Below are 24,865 nucleotides of genomic sequence, written 5' to 3' on the forward strand. Positions count from 1 at the left end.
GGGGGGTCCCCAGCGAAACGATGACCTGAAGGCCCTCATTGTTGCATCTGCAGACCCTGTACATACAACCAGGACTCCTACCTGCGCTCCCGGTGGCGGGCGTGTCGGGGCAGCTGGCGCGGGAGCAGCGTGCTCTGGCTGTTCCTCAGACAGCCCATGACGGGGGACGGGGGCAGAGGGGAACCTCGACAGTTGCTGTCACACTCCTCCGCCAGAGAGGAGCTGGAGCCGCCCATCACACCCACCGACCTGCACAGAGAACGGAGACACGGCCAGAGGGTTACGGGCCAAAATGTGAGGGTTTTGACGCACGCTGCAGGCTCTGAACTCACGATTGCATTTTAGCGCCAAATAGATCACATGGCGGGCGCGTCTCTCGACCAGTCAGATTCTTCCTGTGTTTTTGGCCGGTGGCACTCCATTCACAGCACATGTAATTCCACTTTTCTCAACAGGTTGCCAAGATGCAACGTCAAATACAATGGAATATCTTCCAATACTATAAACTATGTAAATTCACTGCGATTGGATATTGGATATTACTGGCGTTATTGGTGATATGGTATTGATATGAGCAGAGTAGGAAAAAAAAAATTGTGTGACTCATTATAATTACATTATGCTTTTTACATTTATAATCACCACAACCATAGCACTTGAAGAACAGATGATGGACTAAATTACTAAACAAACAAACTTAAAAGACTTAACTATGCAGTATGAGTAGACAAAGAGGAGATGTGATGAGGGGACGTGTGGAACTAATATTGTATTTGCTGACCCATTCCGACAACATTATGTTTGAAAATCTTTTTAAACCTTTAAACCTAGAGCCTAGCTCCATCAACCTTCAAACTTCAACGCAAAACACAAACAAGGGCACAGGTGATAAATAGGTAATAAATCACCCTTTTCACGCAGATGTTGGTGGTGACGTCACCATTCAGATAGTGGTCACTGCCTCTGCTTTTCTGATGCAAATCTCTGCATCCACGACCTCACTCCGTCCACCAAACCAAGTCAGTTGAGGGAGTGTGAGTGTGGTCCTTCTCTGCGGGAGGTGACATTGGCCCCAGCCCATCCACCCCTGCGCAGCACCGTCCTTCACCGCAGATGGAGTTCACACGGACGGGGTGCAGCAGCCTGGTGCAAGCCGCAGCATCACCAAGTTCCCCAAGTGAGTGAGGAAATGCAGCGACGACACCGACGACGACACCAAATTAAAGAGTTGTTCCCGGAGATTGACCTACCGGCTCGCGGATCAGGACGCGGACCCGGACGGTCACACGGGGCGGGACGGTGTGCTGCGGTCCTCCTCCTGCGAGATGCGGACCATCCTCACCCGCTGCACCGTCACCGCGCGTCCCCTTCCCTCCCTCGCTTGCTTTTTGGGAGTGTGGTTGTTTGGCAAATTCAGTCCGTGCACATCACACTACTCTGCAGGAACATTCACCGGCGCGTCGACCCGCTGTCTGTGCTGCAGCGTGCGGGATGCTGAGGCTCCTCCGTCCGGCGGTGCGCACGGAGCTGCAGCGGAGGGCTCAGTGTCCAGCTCCATCTCTCTGCGGTGGAGGACAGGGATCCAAACAAAAGCCCTGGGGGAGGTCCCAAGCATTAGCATGCACACACACACACACACACACATATATATATATATATATATACACACACATATTAACATACATTTATATATATCTACACATACATATATAAACATATACACACACACACACACACACACACACACATATATATATATGTGTGTGTGTGTGTGTGTGTGTGTGTGTATATATATACACACACATATTAACATACATTTATATATATCTACACACATACATATATAAACATATACACACACACACACAGACACATATATATATATGTGTGTGTGCGTGTGCATGCTACACACTAACATATGTATATATACACAGACACACACACACACACATACATTCACAAGTAATTCGTCATGTTTATTCAGAGGTTGGCTTTAATTAGTTAAAACAATATTTTATTTTTGAGAAAATATATATTTGAATACGTGTATATATGTAGACCGAATCCAATATGCCATTTCATCAGCTTACACATTCCTTCAATTTGTTGAAATAATATTTTCAGCTACTCTCAACTCATAATTTTTTAAATATTAAATTTTGACTGGATAGAGGGATAGATAACTTTAAGAAAGTTGTACTTATTTGTGTCCCAATAATGTGCAATATGTGGACAAGTAAAGGCCAACTACTTACGGTATAAAGTACAAGTATAAATACAAACTATGCAGAGTAGACAATAAGTTTAAAAAAAGTTGTGCAATTATTTGTATTTGATGTGGCTTTTATGCATGGTTGTTGCATTATTTCTGTTACTCCCCATTCAAGATTCAAGAGGTTTATTCGTCCCATACATATACAGTACATATATATATATGCAGTGAAATGTCAAAGGTTCAATGTTAACATTGAACATTAACGTCAATGTTATTATTGCATCTGAACTTTATTTTAAAAATCAGATGTCTGAGACTAATGTTCTCAGCGTTTCCAAGTGTTGTCGATACGTACAAAAAGTCATTATACGGAAGGAAATAGTTTTCAAAAAGTGGGAAATCACCTCTATACCAAACACTTCAGGCAAACCTGAAACGATACTCAGCAGAATAATCAAACGGCGACATGCAAAATAAACAAATTAATACGATAAAATATCAAATACGCAATTGAATACTCGGCAGACACATTTGAAAATATACTTACTTTATAAATTCACTCATAATTGCTTTTACAGATTAATTTCTAACATGAATTTACTTAACAAGAGAAATGAATAATGGCACAACGGTACATGGCGACACTCAAAGTGAAATGTAATGTGCCTTGATAAAAACACAAATAGATTTAAAATCATAAACAAAAGTAGTTATTGCTTCGGAGATGCATAATTATGTCACAGTATTGATTGCATTTCAGCACTAAAACGTCCCCCCCCCCCCCCCCCCCCCGCAATCGGGCCTAATGCATAAACATGATACAAAGCTCAAAAAGAGCAACGAGACGAACGACCCGTCCCGTCCTCTCCAGAACAGAACAAACACGTGGAAACATCCGTCTCAGCCCGAGGAGCCTGAAGCGCGTGGACACGGGGGCCGCGTCTTCGGCCGCAAGGAAAACCTGTCATGGAGTCAGAAAGCGGATTGACGTAGGGAGGGGTTCTTTCACTTTGGCAGAATTTCAGGAGTACGCCGGGTGGCTTCCTTTGCAGCGCGGGATATCCCACCGGCACGGCGCGGCACCGGCAGAGAAAAAAATAAAATAAATACGGCCGCGCGATCCACTTGATTTACTCGCCGACCCAGGCCATAAATTTGAAAATCCCGGCCCCGGCTCCGAGAGACGGCTCTTCGCTCGGCGCTGCGGCCGTAAATCATCGGCGCGCGCGGGAGAACTTCGGTCGTGGTCGGTTCGGTCTGTTGAAACCACGTCGTCCAACGAGGCGGATTTATCTTTCAATTTTAGACATTCGTAAGGAGGGCTCGGCACCGGCTTCTATTCCTGCAGATGGGGCGACAAAGCACGCTCGCTCTTTCTCTCTCTCTGGGGGAGCGTGGACAAGGGGGGGTGGGGGTTGGGGGGTTGGGGGGTGGCGCTGCTCTCTCCATCGCCCAGACGCCACGGCGGCAACGAGGACGGGAGTCCTCGCTCAACGGCCGGTCACAGCTCGTCTGTCGGGTCGGGACCCGCCGCCACACCTGGAGACGGACGCCCTCATTTCCTCCAAACCTCCTCCCCGGAAATGTACGTGGCCCTGACGTTGAGCGCGTCGTCCACCAAAACCAGATCTGCGAGGGCGGAGCACACGGAGGGCGGAGCACATGGAGCATCATGATTTTCAAACGCTTATCTTCACGAGGACACCGATTAGATAAGGCCAATTCAAATGTACGTAGCATACACACAAGGTACATGCTGTAGTTTATTTTACATCTATACCCGGGTTATAGGTCCATGTCATAGTTTATGGCGGTGTTGTATTAATATGGAATTAAAATTTGTCATTGTTTATGATTTAAAAAAAAAATTATAATAAATGTATGGTCAACACGCCGAGCCGACCTGCGTGGGAGTCGAAGTCCAGAGTTCCTTTCTGGTCGCTGATTCCCAGAAGCTGAGCGGGGTGAAGGGAAGCGGCTTCTAGAGCCTCCTCAATGCTGCAACCTGCGCACACACACACACACACACACACACACACACACACACACACACACACACACACACACACACACACACACACACACACACACACACACACACACACACACACACACACACACACACACACACACACACACACACGTTTCTTCACATCCTGGCAGAAAGCTTTCAGTCACTGAGTCCTGATTAAAAACCAAATACTGTGTCTGAAGTACAAGGTGATGCTAAAACAGGTCCCAAAAAACCCTTATATGCAGCAAAAAAAAAACAAAAAAAAAACTGATTGGATTTTACCTATGAGCTGAGGCTGAATAATTTTGTGACAAAGAAAATAAAAGTCTTGCATTTTTTTTCATTAAAGTTCAGTATTACTTTAGGGTTCAATAGTTTAGGGAGAGGAAGTAGGCATGGTTTTTTTATACACTGATTTAAACTTTGACAGAAACTTTAGAATCTGCAATATTGGACAGTGACTATCGCAAAACAACGATACTTAAACTTCTAATCTCCACCTTTAGTGACAAAAGTGTGCGCACACACACACACACACACACACACACACACACACACACACACACACACACACACACACACACACACACACACACACACACACACACCTGAGGCCTGCTTGAAGTGTCGTACACACATGTCCATGGTGGCTATGCTGCCGCACAGCGTGGTGGTGCCTGTTGACGTATGGAGAATGAAATTACATCAGAGTCGTTTGAATTGTTTTTGCATTTTCTCGCTTTTTGTTGTATTCCTGCGGCGCTGCTGAAAGTTATCAATGATTAATAAAGCCGGCTCGCCCAAGCACCGTTGGATAAAACTATTTTATTGATTGGTACTCAACGTTCTGTTCTGCCACTGAACAGTTTGTTATCCATCGTCAACTTCAGGAATACTGATGTAGAAGCAGGTAAATAAAACAATGCATGAATACGTGAATGTGCTCCACATAAAGTTGATCACGAGTCAGAGTCGAGCAGAGGGAGACCTGCAACGTAGGCGTGGAGCCCCTGGATCTCGATGACCTGCTGGCCCAGAGTGTGGCGGCCGGGGGGGAGACCCATCGCCGTGATGGCATCCGTCACCAGCACCAGACCTGGAGAGAGCAGCAACACCAGACCTCATTCATTCATGAACCTTTATTTCAATGTTTAAATCAGGTGGAGCCTCTCAAAGCTCTTTTGCATGAGACGTGGCCAAGAAGGGGCCAGAACCCTCAAACAATGCATCTATCCACAGCACCAGACCAAAAAACAAGATGAATACGAAACACTCTCTTCATGTGGAAGATCTCTTTACAAACGCTTACATTTGACTTTGTCAGTTTTTTTTGCCGTTAATGATCTGGACCTTGATGTCGCGTTGACTGATTCATCCAGTCTCTCTCGCTTTCGAGCCACTACAGAGAAGCGAAGAGCCGAGGGGGCAGTTCCCGCACTGACCCGCAGGGTGCGCCCTGTGGGCGATGCGCAGGGCGGCGGGGTTGGTGTGGATTCCATCAGCGATCATTCCATAGAACACGGTTCGACCGGCGGGGGTCCGGTCACTGGTCAGCAACCCCACGATACCCGGGTCCCGGTGGTGGAACTGCGCACGAAATAGCAACACCATCCATCACAGCATGAAGCAACACGAGACACAATGTCAACAGAAAAAAGGCAAAACTCAAGGCGGCGAATTATATTTTGTCATTTAGTAACTCACTATCGAAGGAGACAGAATTTCACTAAACGTAGCTTGGACGACTTTACAACTATGGCGTGATGTACGACGACTGTTTCAGGTTTTAGAACCACCGGCTCAAACCCGGATGGGCGGTGCACATTACGGGCGTAGCTGCTGAAGTCAGTCAGACAGTCTGAAAGTTAAGGCGGTAGGACGACGCTCACAGGCAGCATCGCGTTGAAGAGGTGGGTGATGAAGGTCGCCCCCTGCTGGACAGCATCCTCCGCCTGGGACAGGTTGGCCACTGAGTGACCTGGTGACGGAGCAGATACGGACACAGAGGTTTAAGATCCAGAGGAAGTTAAAATCCCCAACTCACATGTCAGATATTCAAATATTGGACTAATTGTGAGTATGTCTACGAATTAATCAACCTTGCTAGGGACGCGTTCACTTTTGACCGGGAAAATCTGTTGAAGTCCGACCTACTTAAATCTCTCCGGTCATAATGTCCGGTGAAAATAATTCCCTCCAAGCACCATTGGAGTTAGTGCTGGGTGGATCATTTCAAAAAAAAAAAAAAAAAAATGTCCACAGATCTGTTCATTTCCGCGCTCGGCTACTTGCAGAGGGAAGCCAATCAGTTTGGACGATCTAAGGCTGAGCTGAAAGCTTCACCTCTGACCAATCACGTTTGTCGATATAGAGCTAAGCCCCCTCCCTCCTCCCTTGTGGATAGGTTGGGCTTGTAAACACAATAGACACACACATTACACACACTGTACACACTGTACACACACTGTACACACGGAGCCGCAACGTCCAGAACTCTGAGGAGAGACACAAAGATGATGTATCCTTGACCACAGGGACACATACTGTACATCCATAGTTTGCGTCTTTTTTTGGATATTGAAATTCCGACCCAAAGCAGACAGTAAATATTCATTGTGTAAAATGTGTCGACGGGACGTCCCACAAACCACAAACTTTGTTATTTATTTAGACCTACTTGCCATATCTGTTTTGTTTTTGATTTGACCAAAATGTTGTTTTAGTGAAATGTTTAATAAAGGGCTGCAATTGTTACTTATTGTTCATAAACAGAATTTTTTTGATTTCGAGTAGTAATATTCATAAATTGTATTTATTTATTTTTAAAATGGCTTCAGTCACAGGACTTCTTTTATTTTAAATATTGAATAAAATCTATTATATGTCTAGATGCCTTGATGATGTCCATCTCTATATAGACTGCTTATCAATTGTTTTTTAGCTCAATAAACACATAATATTTGACCAGAATCCTTCCCATTTGTCCATGAAATTTAAATCTTCCAGGACACATTGACCGGCAGCAATTTCTTCTAACGTAAACTCTGATGTACATGCTACCGTATTATGGTCAATTTGCACAACAAGCTCTGTCAACACCGTCATCCCTGTAGATTTGGAAATCCGTACACGGGCAAAGACGGTGTATGGAGCCAAACTTGCAAGGTCTCATAAATCAGTCTCACCTAAAGACACGGTGATGCCCCTCTGGCTGAGCTCCCTCACCACCGAAGGGCTGCCTTCTAGCTCCGGAGCCAGGGTCACCATGGCAACGTTGTCCAGGCTGCCGTAGGCCTCCATCAGGTCATTCATTCCCCCGGGGTGGAAGGCACGTATGTACTGCGCTGGATGAGCCCCTTTCTTCTCCAAACTGATGAATGGACCTTCCAGGTGGAAGCCTAGAGAGGCAGAGAGAGAAAGAGAGAGGAGACAGAGGCAGGGCAGTGGGAGAGAAACAGAGATGCTGCAAGACTTAACTTTCAACAAATACGTTGAGAGTCACCGTTCAGAAAATGAAAGCTCCGACCATAGCTTCAAACGTCATGTCTTACCCAGAACCCCAGCTCCGTGTGCTCCTCCGTTGTGAACTTTGACCTCAGGCAGGACCTGAAACATGACGGAATGAGAAAACGGGGTTATCTTGCGAGAGCATTCCCCCCACACAGTAAAATTACGATGTGTGATTCCCAAACACTAGAGGGGGCCCTAGTCTATGACAATCTGACCAAAACAAACCATAAATGGAAAGGTGGAATCTACAGTCTTTGGGAGTGTGTGAAACAAAGAAAATGTTTTTCTTTTTTTTCTTTGCTTTCAAGCTAAGGAAACCCAGTGGGGAGAGAAGGACGATGTTCTGAATTAATTGTCTGGGTGAACTTTAGTTATGGATGTTAAAATGTTCTCGACTCAAAAAACCCTAAATCACAGACATTCTCGACAACACATTTTTGTTACCCGTAATAGAGGTTAATTCTCTGTGGAGCAGTACCGTACAGACCCAACGGCTAATATCACTCAGTTTGTGTCTTTCTTCGTACTTGAGAAGTGCATGACTAAATACGATGCTTTTGTAAATATGCAAAACTGCCAATGAATATTTATGAGTGTCCTCTGATCCCCCCGTTGCATATTTATGATGACAGAGTTTCGCTCTGAGAGCACACCCAGACCCAAACATGCCGACACATGGGTCGATCAAAATTCATTAATATTTATCAGTTACAGTTAAACAGAGGAGAAAATACGAACGTAATTTAAATTAAAAGCGGAAATTCAGGTATAGCTCGGGCAATGGATATAAATGTAACCGTATCTGCGGGGATCTCTGGGGTAAATAGAAGCCGCAGAGGTACCTCCAAAAATATAAGAGCTTAGAAAAGTGTATCTGGGGTCTCAGGCATGAACAAAATGCTGGCTTGTTGAACAAATTTGGTAAATGCACTTAAATATAGAACCATGATAATAATGGGGCAAACAAAGGAAAGAGGAGAAGAGGAGGTACTCAGAAAATGTTTGTTTGTACAATCACCTTGGTGACCCGTTCTCAACACTCAACCTTTGTCTAAACATCTGAATAACTCTTATTCCGACACTTATTCGGTTTGAAAATTCAACACTGAACTGCAATGCAGCATTTTGGACCAAAAAAAGACAAGGAACGCCAGCCACAAAGAACTATTGCCATATTGCCATGACCAAAGCTTTGGGCGATAATATTGACTTTTCTCCAAAATATGGTGGGGGAGAGAGGCGATGGTACTTTTGCGTGTGACACTACAAGGGGAGGGGACGGTACACTGTGGTGGGAGGGGAGATGACGGGACCTTTGCCGTTGACACTAGCAGGGGAAGTGAGGGTACATCGTGGTAGATATTAGGAGGGGAGGTGACGGTACCTTGCGGTTGATATTAGGAGGGGAAGTGATGGTACCTTGTGGTAGACACTGGGAGGGGAAGTGATGGTACCTTGTGGTAGATATTAGAAGGGGAGGTGACCAGCGTAGGGCAGAACGACGTCACGCCATGTTCCAAGATTCTTTTGGCCACAAAGGAAACACCTGCGCTGACGTCCTGAGACACCAGGGAGAAGTCGATGCCGTACCCTCCTACAACAACGCATAAAAAAAAATCCAAACTCAGCCTCTATAATTATAAAAGAGGTGTTCCTGTTCCTCTAGCAATTTACAGGATACTCCCTTTACCAGCCTAATATCCAATTAAATAGATCAGTTAATAAAAGATATACATGCAATACAGAATGAGTAGTACTACTTACCTCACCAACTATCACTCCAGTCATACGTTTACAGTATATACAGTATATCCTTAAGTTTCACGAATGTGCATACATACTTACATACATACAAACATACATACACGTCACGCAAAGCACTCCCGCCGATGCCCTTAACCCAGGCACTGGCTCTAGAGCCGGGCTCTGTGCTGTGGCTGCCCACTGCTCCCAAACAGCGTCGGGCCAAACCATAAAATGCAGAGGACAATGTGGTCCCCATGGGGGAAAAGGGAGTGATTTTATTTCATACACAATACCACATACACTAAATATACCATTGATCTGGACGTCAATGAAGCCGGGGGCGATGATGTCACCTCCGCAGTCCACCTGCCGGTCGGCGTAGCCCTGTTCGTCGAAGAACAGCTTCTCCGGATCCAAAATCCTTCCCTCGCGAACCCACAGGTCCTCTCTGCAACAACACACGCAATTTATGTCAGATCCTCTCTTCTTGGAGTGGGCCCCTAGACACAGACACATATATATATATATATATATATATACACAGTATGTGTGTTTTTTGTGCTACGTGTAGTTTGTGCCTGTGCGTGTTATAATATAAGTTGTATGTATGTGCGTGTTACCTCTGCAGGGCGTGGTCTTTGAGTATTCTGCAGTTGATGAACTGGGTGATTGGAGCATCGGATACAGACTTGTTGGATGGCATTTTACACCCGAGCGCAGACGGGAGCCGACACACCTAATGGGAAAACGAAAAGAAAAAACAAAAACTAGGAAAGGGGGGGGGGGACAGATAAAGGATGATCAGCTCGGGCAGCCCAGCCCCTCCTTCTATATAGAAACATATCTTATCAAAAAGGGTGCAGCTCTTGACTTTGAACCCCTCCCCTTTTTAACTACATCTATAGCCTTTGTGTGTGTGTGTGTGTGTGTGTGTGTGTATATATATATATATGTGTATATATATATATATATATATATATATTTTTTTTTTTTTTTTTTTTTAATTATTATTATTTTTAATTATATATTATATAATATAATATTCCCATCGCGTCCTGTTGATGGCAAAAATAAATATCACAAATACATTTAGATATTGCCAAATATAATTCTATAATATTCGGGCAATAACTCCTTTTGGAAGTTGTTACTTGTAAGATCCGCAAAATAACTCATAGCAGCTCCCTGTCATCAAACGCCGGTGAGCGCAGCGACATTTGCCAACGCTCAACAAGAGAACGCACACGGAGGCGTCGAGGAACTCCTGTAAAATGTAGGAACGCGTTTGCGTGCGGTACCTCGAACCTGCTCCGCCCGGATCCGGGAGATCTGCCGCCGGACAAACCGACTCGGAAGCGGACGGAGGATCACGTGACGGCGCGGGGGGTGGGCGAGGCTCCCGGTGCTGCGTTCAACGGCACTCGGAAACCGGTCGTTGCGAGCTACGCTCGGCCCGTTGCTGTGCTGTTCGGGGGCGGGGGGGGGGGGGACGACCTAGCACGCCCCCCCGACTTTCCGCAGTAAATTTGTGTGTCCTTAGGCCACGCTTGGGATTTCTACAAGCAACCGTGCCGGAGCCAAAACGACAGAGTTCCAAACTCAGTGGAAGGTTCCTCCGCGCCATTCACGTGGGGGATGTGGGTTTTCCGCCTTTATCGGAATGCAGCGTCTCGGTCAGCTGATCGAATCATAACGTCAGTCATTTCCTTCTCCGTCGCCCCGGTTTGGAAAGCCGTTATCCGTTAGATCTTACCCGAGAGCTTGACAGTGATGACTGCATTTTTTTTTTGTTTTTTTTTTTGCGTGCCAACACGGTTATGGATTCCCTCCCCAAAACGCAAATGTATTTGTCCTATTGAGGTTTTTTTTTTTTTTTTTAATGTGTGACGTTGGGTGACGGTGCCCCCACCCCCCACTGGGAGATCAAGGCATCTACTTGATGACACTGAAAATTTTAAAACGCTGGGTACAACTTGCTTATGACGTCATCCTTGGGGGGGGGGGATTAAAAAACTCGACATAATGTACGGTTTGAGTATCATCGTGTGGAGTGTCCGTTTGATCCCTTTGTGTCGAGAGACAGTTGTAGTCGATGATCTCTCTCGTTTTATATGGATTTATGACAAAAGTCAATTCCGAAATCCGAGATTCTTTTCTAAATCATCTGGTTGACATTGGGAACCCGCTGCTTCTAAGAGAGCGTGGCCCCGGACAGAATGCAGAATGCAGGTCATAGCTGAGCTCCTAGGCAGTACGGTGTCGTCAACCCCATCCGAAAAGGTTCCTTGAAAGAGTTGGCGAAGAGTTTCATACAATGCAACGCAAATATGGAGGGTGCAGTAGTGACGGCACACCACGCGAATGGCCGCTTGGTTACTTCGGCTATTTGCCAGATTTTTCTAAATATTTTCAGCGATAGAGGCCTGTGACAGAACGGTATTTCAATGATTGCACTCGTCCGCAAAGTGGCGAGCGACAGCAAGACGGGGATTAGGGACTCCCATGTTCGTGGACGTCCCACGCGTCAAGATTCAAATGGGTTATTTGTCACATACATACATACATACCATAAAATATAGAATATCATGAAAATGTTCAATATTTTTTGTCACTCATTTCAGAAAGTGAAACCCATGTGTTATATAGATTCATTACACATAGAGTGAAATATTTCAAGCCTTTATTTCTTTGATATTTTGATGATTGTGGCTATAGATAATGAAAACCCAAAATTCAGTGTCTCAGAAAATTACATAAGATCAATTAAAAAAAAAAAAAAAAGGATATTTTAAACAGAAATGTCAGCCTTCTGAAAAGTATGTTCATTTCTATGCACTCAATACTTGGTTGGGCCTCCTTTTGTATGAATTACTGCATCACTGGCATGGAGGCGATCAGCCTGTGGCACTGCTCCGGTGTAATGGAAGCCCAGGTTGCTTTGATAGCAGCCTTCAGGTCATCTGCATTGTTGGGTCTGGTGTATCTCATCTTCCTCTTGACAGTACCCCATAGATTCTCTAGGGGGTTCAGATCAGGCGAGTTTGCTGGCCAATCAAGCACAGTAACGCGATCGATCCCAGGCTCCTCCTGCTAGCACGCTGTAGTGTCCTTGAGCAAGACACTTAACCCCTAATTGCTCCTGGTGGCTGCGTCCATCGGGTGTTTGAATAATTGTAAGTCACTTTGGATAAAAGCGTCTGCTAAATGACTAAATGTAAATGTTAATGTAAATGTAACACCATGGTCATTGAACCAGCTTTTGGTACCTTTGGCAGTGTGGGCAGGTGCCAAGTCCTGCTGGAAAATGAAATCAGCATCTCCATAAAGCTTGTCAGCAGAAGGACGCGGGAAGTGCTCTAAAATGTCCTGGTAGACGGCTGTGTTGACTGTGGACTTCAGAAAACACAGTGGCCCAACACCAGCAGATGACACGGCAGCCCAAATCATCAGTGACTGTGGAAACTTCACACTGGACTTCAAGCCACGCGGATTCTGTGCCTCTCCACTTTTACTCCAGACTCTGGGACCTTGATTTCCAAATGACATGCAAAATTTACTGTCATCTGAAATGAGGACGTTGGACCACTGAGCAACGGTCCCGTTCTTTTTCTCCACAGCCCAGGTAAGATGCTTCCGACGTTGTCTCTGGCTCAGGAGTGGCTTGACACGAGGGCCGGACATTTGTAGCCCACGCCTAGGATTCGTCTGTGCGTAGCGGCTCTTGATGCGCTGACTCCGGCCTCAGTCCACTCCTTGTGAAGCTCCCCCAAATTCTTGAAGGGATTTGGCTTGACAATCCCCTCAAGGCCGCGGTTATCCCTCTCGCTGGTGCACCTTTTCCAACCACACTTTTTCCTTCCACTCAACGTTCTATGAACATGCTTCTTTTGCAATGGCCTTTTGTGGCTTACCCTCCTAGTGGAGAGTGTCAATGACTGTCTTTGGGACATCCGTCAAGTCAGCAGTCTTCCCCATGATTGTGTAGCCTACTCACCCAGACTGAGAGACCATTTCAAGGCTCAGGAAACCTTTGCAGGTGTTCATTAGCTGATGAGGGTGTGAGACCATGACTTTCCAATATTGTACTTTTTCACAATGGTCTAATTTTCTGAGACACTGAATTTGGGGTTTTCATTATCCATAGCCACAATCAAATAAAGGCTTGAAATATTTCACTCTACGTGTAATGAATCTATATAATATATGGGTTTCACTTTCTGAAATGAGTGACAAAAAATATTGAACTTTTTCATGAAGTGGTACCTTGATTTACGAGCGCACTCACATACCAGTTTCCCGAGTTACGAGCCGTCGTTCTGTCGACTTTTTGGTACTGATTTGCGAGGAAAAATGTGAGTTACGAGGGGCGCCGCTAGTTGGCGTGGCGAGCGAATCCGGCCAGCATCCAGCATCCCGCCTCTCACTCCTTCACTTCACGTGGTTACCTGACCGTGGAAGCGTCTCTTTTGTGTTTTGTGCTCATTATTTTGCCCCCAAAAAATGTTCTAAGTGGCAAACATCAGTGAAGAAGATTGAGTTGTTTTTTTTTTAAGTTAAGCGAAAGTGAAGTGAAAATAAATAAATAAATAAATTGTGGCAATTAAGTTCAGCAATGAAGTGTAGCAACAAACGAAAGCGACCAAAAAAGCACGAAACAAAGTCCTCCATCCACCTCCGCCAGCACCTCCCATTATTCCAAGTTGTCTGATCTCCAAGGAAAATATCCTTTATAAAACCAGTTTATTTCTTTACATTCCCTTTTATTATGTTTTATGTTTTTATACAATATTTGTTATTTATAAATACATTTTTCTTATTTAAAAGCACTGACAAAAAAAAAATTGGGGTGCTTTTTTTGGGGGGCTGGAACGGATTAATGGCATTTAAATTCATTTCAATGGGGAAAATTGATTTGCTATACGAGCAGATTGAATAACAAGCTCTGTCACGGAACTAATTAAACTTGTAGGTCAAACTAGCACTGTATTCTTATTTTATGAGATGTACTTGTTTGTTTGGGAGTTCTTAAAGGTTGTTTGTGCTGCAAAGTGCACCGCATCTCTTTGACTATCTGGGTTTGGGTAGCGCTTTACCAACGACTGGTGCAATTTCGACTGGACCCAGGATTAATATTTCACGTGTCATTGATGTCGTTTGGCAATACGCAGATTGGCCACTAGCGGTCGACCGATTTATCGGTCGGCCGATATTTCAATTGGGCCGATATTTGCGCATTTTGAGATAGTCGGCATCGGCCAATGCCTGCGCTCACGAGGCCGATAAACCAAACATTTCTGCAGACTAATGCTATCAAAAAATATAGATTTTTCTATACAAATCGATTCTGAATATTTGAAACAGTTTCGAGACTCGTTTTCCGCACTCACTAAAGATGTCAAGTGCAGAGCCTCTGCGACCGGTTTTCAAAGAAAGTGGGGTCCTCTCCTCGGACAGCGCTGCGCCGTGTGTGCGCTTCCGTGGCGATTTTCCTTTTTCTTTTAAATTTTAGACCTATTTATGTTTGTGAGTTTCCTAACTTGTATGAAACAACGTTTTTAAACAACACGGTTCTTTGTAGTTTTGGTTCGATAAGTGAACAGAGCGCACGGCCGAGTGCAGATCACGGGGCGTCCCGATCACGGAAATCCGTTTCCTCTACCTCTATCTTTCAGGGTTAAAAAAACCCCAAACGTGGCAGGTGAAAAGGCTCCCGTGCTTGTCTTTATTTGACATCTATTCATTTTCATTTATTTCCTACATGTATGAAACTACATTTTTATACACAACTGCGTAAAGGGACTGTCCCGTTCCAAAAAGAACCCTGTGCGTCCCTTATGTCTATCTGTTGCTTTCCATTGCTATGGGACTTCGCTGAGTAAAAACTGGATGTTTTTATAAATACTTTACTTGTAACTAATAAATCATGTTTATAATTATTTATTTTCCATTCATAATTTTTTTTTTTACAGAGTTCTGCTTTTTGATTACCTTTGGACATTTATTTAGATGTTTTTTTTTTTTTATAATTAGTGCCGACAATAAAATTTGTGTTAAATAAATGTTAATATAACTTCAGAAATGTTGTCTCATTTGTTATTATTATTAAATTGTTGTATTTTATCAGATGCAAACCCCCCCCCCCCCCCCCCAAAAAAACATGATATCGGCATTATATGGGCCGTCAGCCACCCTGCTCTCTAAATATAGGCATTGGCATCGGTCATTGAAAACCCCCAAATCAGTCGATAAAAAATGATGAGCCTTTCTTTTTGGCGGCTCTCGGAAACGAGCGGAGCCATAGGATCCAGTTCCCTCCAAAGAAACGTAATTCCCATCACTGCCTGACACTACGTTGTAATCTAGATCAAATCCAGACTGTTAACAATGTGTGCCGCCATGTTGCCATGACGTCACATCCGCCGTCGCTGGTGACGCGAGATGGCGAACTTTTCAAATGTAAGGATGGTACACTTTGCATTTTTGCAACATTGTTTACCTCATGTTGCACATATTAAACAGCATAGGATGTTATCTTTAATAAATGATATGAACATGAGTTAACACAAATAAATGCAAGCAACTCAGTGATTTCAAGAGACGAAGAGAGTGTTTAGTACGTTATCAGAGAAGTTCATTTGGATGACCCCGCGGCTGATGGGGACACTTGCATGGTCAGAGACCCAGAAAATGTTAGGAATCGACCGAATCGTTATTGCAGCAATTTGCACCCACAGTACATACAGTTTAGCCCCTAATACACCATTGACCTCTTGGATAAACTCATTTTGGCCCATTTGTGTGGTTTATTTTCTGGGGTTTTGATCGCTCTTCTTTAGGCTGCACAGCCATCTAATGGTGAAACGTTGTAACTGTCACGCGTGAAGTCGACTGTTTCCCATTGAGGTATTTGAAATGAGTGGCGTATACAAAAGGACATTTACTGCAATTTGCTCCTGTGCGTTCGCATACGCTCGCCAGCAGAAAAGTTCTACGATATATATTTTTTCACACACCCATGTTTCTCATAATGTCGTGAGGAATAAGTGAAAAAAAAATATATTTATTTTTTACAATAAGAGTGGACATTTTTTTTAACCCTAACCTTTTTTGTCACCGCATAAACGCTCAATAAAGCTCAAAAGCATCAGTTTTATTGAAGTAATTCAAGAACAAAACCTCTCACCTCTACCCTACTCTACCTTACTCTACCTTACTCTACCCTACTCTACATTACTCTACTCCACCTTACTCTACCCTACTCTACATTACTCTACTCTATTTTACTCTACCTAACTATACTCTAACGCTTACTCTACCCTACTCTACATTACTCTACTCTATTTAACTCTACCTAACTATACTCTAACGCTTACTCTACCCTACTCTACCTTACTCTCCTCTACTTGACTTTACCTAACTATACTCTAAACCTTACTCTACCCTACTCTACCTAACTCTACTCTACTCTACCTATCTCTACCCTACTCTACATTACTCTTCTCTACTCTACCCTACTCTACCTCCCTCTACCTTACTCTACTCTACTCTAACTTACTCTACCCTACTCTACATTACTCTACCCTACTCTACCTTACTCTACTCTACCTTACTCTACCCTACTCTACATTACTCTACTCTACTCTACCTTACTCAACTCTACTCTACATTACTCTTCTCTACTCTACCCTACTCTACCCTACCTTACTCTACCCTACTCTACCTTACTCTACCTTACCCTACCTTACTCTACTCTACTCTACCTTATTCTAACCTACTCTAAATTACTCTACTCTACCTTACTTTTCTCCACTCTACCTCACTCTACCCTACTCTACCTTACTCTACTCTACCTTACTCTACTCTAGCTACTCTACTCTTCCCTACTCTACCTTACTCTACTCTACTCAACTTAACTGTACTCTACCTTACTCAACCATGCTCTACGCTACCCTACTCTACCTTACTCTACCCTACTCTACCCTACCCTACTCTACCTCACTCTACTCTACTCTACTCTACTCTACTCTAGTCTACTTCTACTTTATTCATGAGGCCTTAGTTTCCTGAATAAAATTAAAACTGAATGGCAAACAACAGCCTTTGGTGGCGAAACCACCAGAGTGTACTTTTTGCGCATTATATATTATCATGTTGAGTGTTTATTGATCCCTGTCCGAGAGCTTCAACTAGCGACCACTGAGCCCTGATTTCTGCTCCTCAAAGATCACACTAGAGTTCCGCCGCGTGTGTGGCGGGTGCACCCTCAGTCGGTGCATCGATGATTTGGCATCTCAGGAACTGCTTAAAACTTGTGATTTGAAACTTGTGACTTGACACAACTGCCTCATTACCGTTATTCTGCGTCGGTTTGAGGGGATACGATGATGATCTACAGGCCCAATCACATCACACCCGCTAAAATAGCTAAAATAGTAACAAGGCCGTAGGGTCTGTTTGAGCGGGTGACTCAGAGAAACTCACGTCACAGGGCTGGGAACAGCCCTGCAGGCCACCATTCTTCTTCACAGTTGATGCACCGCAAGCACCAAGAACCCTGATTTTAAGGGTGAAACCTTCACGCATTGCTTGGACATTACACATTACGATTACACACATTAGTGCTCGTCTCCACCACAAATAACAACAGTTCCTCATGATATTATTCCAAAGAGCCGAAAGCGATGGTGACTCTCACCCAGAAAGCGTCGATGACGGCAGCGAAACACGCCAACAAAAAAGTTATTTTTCAAATATAACGCCACGCAGGTGGCATGCAACTTTCCAAAATCAACCAATTGTGAGTAATGCAATGGTGAGGCTGATAGTGCCGTGAGTGTCCGGACGTTACGCAGAGTCTGACATGCTTCCCGTACGCAGGGCTTCTGGGAAGCTCATAGCAAAAGTAATGAACGATATAATTTGTACTTTATTGATGTTGTTGATGATGTAGATTATTTTTGTATCAACCGATAAAGCTCCTGAAAAACGTCCCTTTAATGACAACTGAGAATTGTAGTATCTAAATGAAGAATGCTAGCGTTGGTGCTTGGTATCAGCAAGACCAAACCTTTCTTTTTTTTTTATGGGATGAAATTATATCAACAAGCATTTGTCAAAAAAAAAGTCATATAAATACATAATTAAAACGGTGGATTGCGGTTATCAAACTTGAAGGAGTCTGTGAAGAGGTCCCACTTATAGCCCATGTTATGGCTCTTCTTGGATGGCAGGTTACTCTAAAGCTCCAAACACGACGTGAGCAACCACTAAAAAACAAAACCTGGCTTAAATCAGAGCCCGGGGCTAATGTGTTGTCCAGGAACCTTACGGCTTCAAAGAGCCACGGGCTATTTGTTCGGCACTTTAAGGCCTACATAAGCACGTTGTCCCGGGGCGCTCTCAGTGAAAACAGCACAAGTATGCACGCAGGCTGCTTGGTGTTCCTGTTTTAACGTGTTTGATGTCCCTGTTGACCAGCGCAGTGATTTAGAACGTAGACTGAGGGCTGAGCGCCTTTTAGCCGGTGTGTGTTACTGACTTCAGCATTTCTTTTTGTGCATGTTCATGTGCAGGAAGTTTCTTTTTTCCGCTACAGATGAAAGACCATGCAGATTGAGAAATTAGCCTGGTATTCAATATTGCTGTTAAAATTGTACGTGTGTGTGTGTGTGTGTGTGTGTGTGTGTGCGTGCACGCGCGTGTGCGTGGCTGTTGCATTTTGCAACAGATATTGGAAACTATATTCTTTAGTCCATGATACTTTTCTTTATCAAATTAATCTAACAATATTTATTACCAATACTCACAAAGGCAGCAACAGTGGAGCAGATATAGAGCAAATAGAAAATATGCTTCTATAAAAGACCTTTTTATTGGAGTGTAATTTCTTCTTGAAAATCCGAAATAACGTCACTATCAGACTTTGATTTGATGGGACATTTTGCCTGTATCACCCAACATTTGGCTCCACGACTCATTTTTATCCTTCTGTTAGTTTTTTGCCCCTCACATAGGACGCTTTGGAAGACTATGGGATTTTCTGCCACCAAAAAGCAGTATCTCCACCCTGAAGATGGGATCTATATATCTATCTATCTCAGATCTATCTATCTATCTATCTATCTATATATATATCGTTTTCTAGCATGTTCTAAGTGCTTCACATCCCAGATATGATAATCAAACTGTTAAATACCACAATTAATAATAGTTTTAGAATATGAGTGTGGTCGGTGAAAGGTCGGCGATGAAAGTAATTTCAATAATGAATGTGACACAGAATGTGAACGCATCTCTCATTATCAGCTCAACTGCGCCTAGAATGACACCGAGAACAACAAACCAATGAGCTCGCTCGCCGGCAAAACGCAGGCCATGACATCATAGCGCGCTAATTCCATCATCTATTTTGGGCTCTTCACACCTTTCCTCCTCAACACCTTTCTGTGCACGGGCCACTAGGAAACACGTCAGCGCGCGCGTAATGGATGAATATCAGCGAGGCAAAGAGGGAGAGACATCCGATGCGGTTTCCACATGAACGTCGCCCGTCACGCTGCGCTTCGGCCTCAGACTGACTCCGCGACAACCTTTCACTTCCCAATGAGTCCCATGCTTTTATGAGTTTGGCACGGTTTGCAGGGCGCAGGGCCAGAGAGCTACGGGGGATGCCCGGAAATCAGAAAGTAATAACTTATCTTGAATGGTTTCCAATCTCAGCGTCACCAAAGTCAACACGGACCAATAGATGGCCTTGAAAGGCCCCCTTCACATTCCGCTTGACTCGTAATCTGTGCTGCTGCATTAGGACAAATAGGTCCGCAGTTATCAATACCAAATACAATGAGAGAAGATAAGATAAACCTTTATCAGCCCCCCACCGGGGAAATTTACATTGTTTCAGCAGCAAAAAGGGGATAGCAGAAAATAGAGAGCATATCAGGGTAAGCACTATAAACAATATAAAATATATAGAAATAAACACCATAAATAGGAACCAGAGTACTAAGCATATTGCCCATATCTTGACACATTGCACATCAGGGATTGTACTTTTGTTTTTTGTTTGACACCAAGTGAGTTTACAAGGAAACAATTACAGACATGTAGTTATTGACAAACAACACAGTACACCTGTCTGACTCATTTTTTTTTTCTTCTCATTCCCATACGTAACAATGACTCAGCTGCTCATTTTCAAGGCAACGGGCGTGCGTATCATCTCCCTGTCAAACAGGTCCTAGTTCGTTTACGGACGCGCTGAATGACATCCCATTGTCACGTCACCAGAGTCTCACAAACGGGCATCTCTTTGGGCTTACACCCAGCGCACACGAGCGGAACCGGCCAACGGGGACTCGAGACGGGAGCAGACGGCGCCAGGGGGAACTTCCGGGGTCATTCCTTCTTCTTGAGTCATCTGGAAAAACAGTGAGGAGAAGAGAAAGGGCGGCGGGAGTTCAAAGTGTGAGGACAGTGCAATCTGGAGAAACTGATTAAGAAAATGTGTGCGGCGAAAAAAAACAAGCCAAAACAACTGAGCAAAGGGAAAAAAAAACGCACTGGGTAGAGCGTACTGAGCTGTTCTTTCATGTTACTCCACCTCAGCACGTAGGAAAGTGCGGGTGTAGGTGTTGGTGTAAAGGGTCAATATGTTGTCTCATTACTTGTCCTGCCCCGGGCGCGTCAGAGCTACCTGCGCCAACGTCTACCATCACTGTGATCAAACTCCATAATGGATTACAGTAATAATCTCCATATACTATTAAATCCTCCCCCGCCCGCCCACACATGGCTGTGATCAGTCCTAATCTATGCGAATTATAAAGTGGTATAGTTATAAATATTGTGTTACATTTTTTCAAATGACATAACTTTTTGCATCCAGAAATGTTTTTCGGTGTGCCTGTTGCAGACAGGGGAGAGAATGCGGCCCACAGGTTTGCAACATAGGCGTTGACGGAACACTGGGACGCTTGCCGTGATAATAACCTTCACTGGCGCATCAATGAGAAACTCCTAAATGTTCAGAGTAGTCGGTGAAACGTGTTACTATTTGTGGAGTAGGATAGCTGACGTCAGGATGTCGCTGTAGCTTTTCCCTGTCTTGTAGTGAAAATGATTTTATTTGTTATGGTTAAAATATATATATATATATATATATATATATATATATTTATTTGGGGGGGGGGGGGGCACTCACACAGTGCCCTGCTGCTCTCTATGGTTGGTCTGCTGCCACCCGGACACTTATGACGTGTCAGAGAGTGGTTATAAATGAGCAGCGTGGATTCTGGTCTGTTAATAAGTGCGGGATTGGCATGAGCCCGACCGAAGCTGCATGGGACTACACTGAATAGAGACATCAGACTTCATATCATTTATTCCCCAGGGGAATTTTGAAGACCTCTTGGGCCAAAAGTTTGAAAAACATCTTCTGCTCTCGGGGGAAGGAGATCTGAGTGAGGTTTGACATTCTTTTGGATTTTCACGTGGACTCTTTGGACACTCGCTCTGTTTATCAATGGCACCGTTACGCCAGTTGCACCGGCGTCGTCACCTCCACGGCCGTCGTGCCGCACGCCGCGCGTGTATATCCGGGTGTTGAGGTCCTCGGGGGTCTGGTATGAAGGATCCCCGGCACAGCGGTGGAACATGAAGCTGCTGCCGGTTCTCCTCCTCTGCGCCTCCCTCCATCCCGCACGGCCCCAGCACCGCCTCCTGCTGCGCCCCGCACCCAGCGACCACCTGCCGGTCCCCGGCCTCCAGGAGGACCCCCACCCGGACTACGACCCCCGCCGGAAGGACCTGGCCGAGAGTGCCCTGCGAAAGAAGCTGGGGCGCCACTTCGACCCGGACTTCATGGCCACCGCGGCCCCGAACCTCTCCGCCTCCGTCGCCGCCGTCGCCGAGGACGAGAGCGCGCTGTTCCTCGCCGAGCTGCGGCGCCTCAACCTGAGCAGCGGCGCGGGCGCGCCCCCGCACGGGCTGCGGATCCCGGCGGGGCGGGGCTTCCGCCGCAAGCTCGCGCGGACCCTGTGGGCGCACACGCGCTGCCCCGTGGCCTACGCGTGGCGGGACGTGGGCGCGCGCTTCTGGCCCCGCTACGTCAAGGAGGGCCGGTGCGTGGCGGAGCGCTCGTGCTCCATACCCCGCGGCATGTCGTGCAGGGCCGCCCGCTCCGTGGCCAAGACGCTGCTGCGGTGGCACTGCCAGGGCTTCCAGGAGCGAAAGCACTGCGCCTGGATCCCCGTGCACTACCCCATCGTGTCCCGGTGCACGTGCTCGTGTTAAGGCTCTGCGTGACGGGTGGTTCTCGACGTGGGGTCTGCGGACCCCGAGGGGTCTTCGCAGTAATTGCGGAGAGGGTCCGCCGCAAAGTACAATTTCTTATAATATATTTTGTATGTTTTGTATATATATATGTGTGTGTGTGTGTGTGTGTGTGACATATATATATATATTTACATGTTTTAATATATATACAACATATGTACTCCACATGATGGTTATTGTTGTGAGATTTGCACTTTTGTCAGTTTAAGGTAAATGTTAAACCTGCACGGCTATTTATTATAAAAGTGCGTGTGATTGTGTGTGTGTGCGTGTGATTGTGTGTGTGTGTGTGTGTGTGTGTGTGTGTGTGTGTGTGTGTGTGTGTGTGTGTGTGTGTGTGTGTGTGTGTGTGTGTGTGTGTGCTTGAAGATTGGAAAAACGTTGCTGCAACATTTAGATGGTAGGGTCAGAACTTAGCGTAAAGAACTGAAAGCATGGATCAATCCTGCCTTGAGGGTTAGGGTTAGGGTTAGGGTTCACACTGGTGGTGTAATGGTGTGGAGGATATTTTCTTGGCACACTTTGGGTCCCTTAGTACCAACTGAGCATGGTTTAAAGGCCACAGCATACCTGAGTATTGTAGCTGATTGTGTTTTCTTCAAGTATGTTTTCCTTGCACTGCATTCTCTGCCTGGTTGTAAGATTAAATAATGTAATGCTATTTAAAATTACTTTTAGGAGGATTTAAATGTATATTTAATACAACACAGTCAATTAATTCTATTATATAATTATAGGACCCAGAATCGCGATTGTGGCGCCTCCCCTTGCGGCTGCCTGCGCGAGCACCTTGTGTCGACTACGCACATTTTGGTATTTTTTAGTACTTATAGAGCTTATTGTGCGTAATCACCGGGTGTCATGACATTTCACTGCATATATGTATGAACGTATGTATATGTATGTGACAAATAATCTCTTGAACTTGAACTTGAACTTGAACTTATTTTATTTTGGAGGTGGAGTGGGGTGGCGCTCAGATAAGCTCAGTCTTCCAAGGGGGGCCATGGCAAAAAAAAGTTTAGGAACCTCGGTCCCAGTTTGACTAATCTTGACCGTGACTTGAAATGACTTAAAATAATGTAAATCGTAAAGCTTTTGAGATGTAACTTTCTTTGCGGAGCCTGATAATATTATTTTGTGATTTTGGTTGCACAACACACATTGCAAACTCTTGACAAGTTCATTCCATGCTCGGTTCAACCATGTGTAAATTTGACTATAAATGTATTCAAATAAACACATTCAGTACACAGTCCCCTTTTGTCAGTCTCTTCTTGCTAAAGATTTGTTTTTGCTTTTATATTTTTGTATCTACACAAGTTTCTTTTGTAAAATGATATAACGAATGTCTTAAGTGTGACACGAGTCTATTAACTGCATGTCTGCTGGGACTTTCACACAGTAGTGACTACCTTTATTTGGCTCACCTTGCACTCTGACCATTAACATCTGCAATGCAACTGTGGTGTGGGGATGGTGTGGTTTTCAGTTTCAGTGAATTAAAGGTACTATAACACTTCTTCAATAGGCATGAACGTCAAATTTCAATTATAATTTGCAATTACAAAGGCCATGAATGTGAGAGAAAAATGCAGATGATCTATGCTTTGAATGGTGTTTCACATGTGTTATACAATAGCCTTTTTCATGTTATATAATTGTATGTTACCTAACTCCTAAAATATCACATGAGTTATGTGTTAAGCTTTGAACTGCTAGTCTTACCTTTTTGCCAGGGAGTGTTCAACCATAAGTCACATCATTCTGCAGTCATGCATTCGCTAATTTGGCATTTCCAATCAAGTGAACACCTTTACCTAAAAAAAGAATAAATAAATAAATATATATATATATATATATATATACTTACTGTATATATAGCTTAGCGTATATAGCTTAGCTTTTAAAACACATTGCCTTGGGTTTTTTAATGAGTCTCTCAGAGTTTAGATGAAGAGACTGTTCTTTCTAATAATACTGACTGTATTGTAAGACCAGATCACATTCTATCTTTACTCAACCTTGTGTGGAGATAAGGATAA

At 44.5% G+C, this 24,865-nt stretch overlaps 3 protein-coding genes across 5 annotated transcripts in view; 1 reads left to right on the top strand and 2 right to left on the bottom strand.

Annotated features, from left to right (window-relative positions):
- The window catches only part of LOC307237352 (calpain-15-like), a gene marked incomplete at both ends in the record, with an annotated part of 27,274 nt that extends 27,038 nt beyond the window's left edge, over nucleotides 1-236 (bottom strand). The window contains one exon of the mRNA XM_080010065.1: nucleotides 82-236. Within this exon, the coding sequence (XP_079866191.1) occupies nucleotides 82-236 (155 nt within the window). The remainder of the gene's footprint in view (nucleotides 1-81) is intronic.
- Nucleotides 237-3,105: 2,869 nt separating this feature from the next.
- On the bottom strand, nucleotides 3,106-10,818 carry amdhd2 (amidohydrolase domain containing 2). 3 transcript variants are annotated; one of them, XM_080009094.1, is made up of 12 exons: nucleotides 10,784-10,818; nucleotides 10,106-10,252; nucleotides 9,797-9,933; nucleotides 9,194-9,333; nucleotides 7,781-7,835; nucleotides 7,415-7,627; nucleotides 6,119-6,207; nucleotides 5,672-5,816; nucleotides 5,218-5,325; nucleotides 4,838-4,906; nucleotides 4,119-4,220; nucleotides 3,106-3,844 (listed from the first exon to the last, which is right to left on the bottom strand). In XM_080009094.1, exons 2-12 carry the CDS (start codon nucleotides 10,186-10,188, stop codon nucleotides 3,771-3,773), a joined length of 1,215 nt encoding a protein of 404 aa, XP_079865220.1. In that variant the 5' UTR covers nucleotides 10,189-10,252; nucleotides 10,784-10,818; the 3' UTR covers nucleotides 3,106-3,770. The 3 variants fall into 3 exon arrangements, with proteins under 3 accessions (XP_079865220.1, XP_079865221.1, XP_079865222.1); XM_080009095.1 differs by having other exon boundaries at nucleotides 10,106-10,221; nucleotides 10,784-10,794; XM_080009096.1 differs by lacking the exons at nucleotides 3,106-3,844; nucleotides 4,119-4,220; nucleotides 4,838-4,906 and having other exon boundaries at nucleotides 5,144-5,325.
- Nucleotides 10,819-22,139: 11,321 nt separating this feature from the next.
- Nucleotides 22,140-22,778, top strand: nog5 (noggin 5; the record flags this gene model as incomplete). The annotated part of the gene is made up of 1 exon (XM_080010066.1): nucleotides 22,140-22,778. One exon carries the CDS (start codon nucleotides 22,140-22,142, stop codon nucleotides 22,776-22,778), a length of 639 nt encoding a protein of 212 aa, XP_079866192.1.
- Nucleotides 22,779-24,865: the final 2,087 nt, after the last annotated feature.

The sequence above is a fragment of the Zeus faber genome, assembly GCF_960531495.2.
Source record: "Zeus faber genome assembly, chromosome: 11".
Lineage (NCBI taxonomy): Eukaryota > Metazoa > Chordata > Actinopteri > Zeiformes > Zeidae > Zeus > Zeus faber.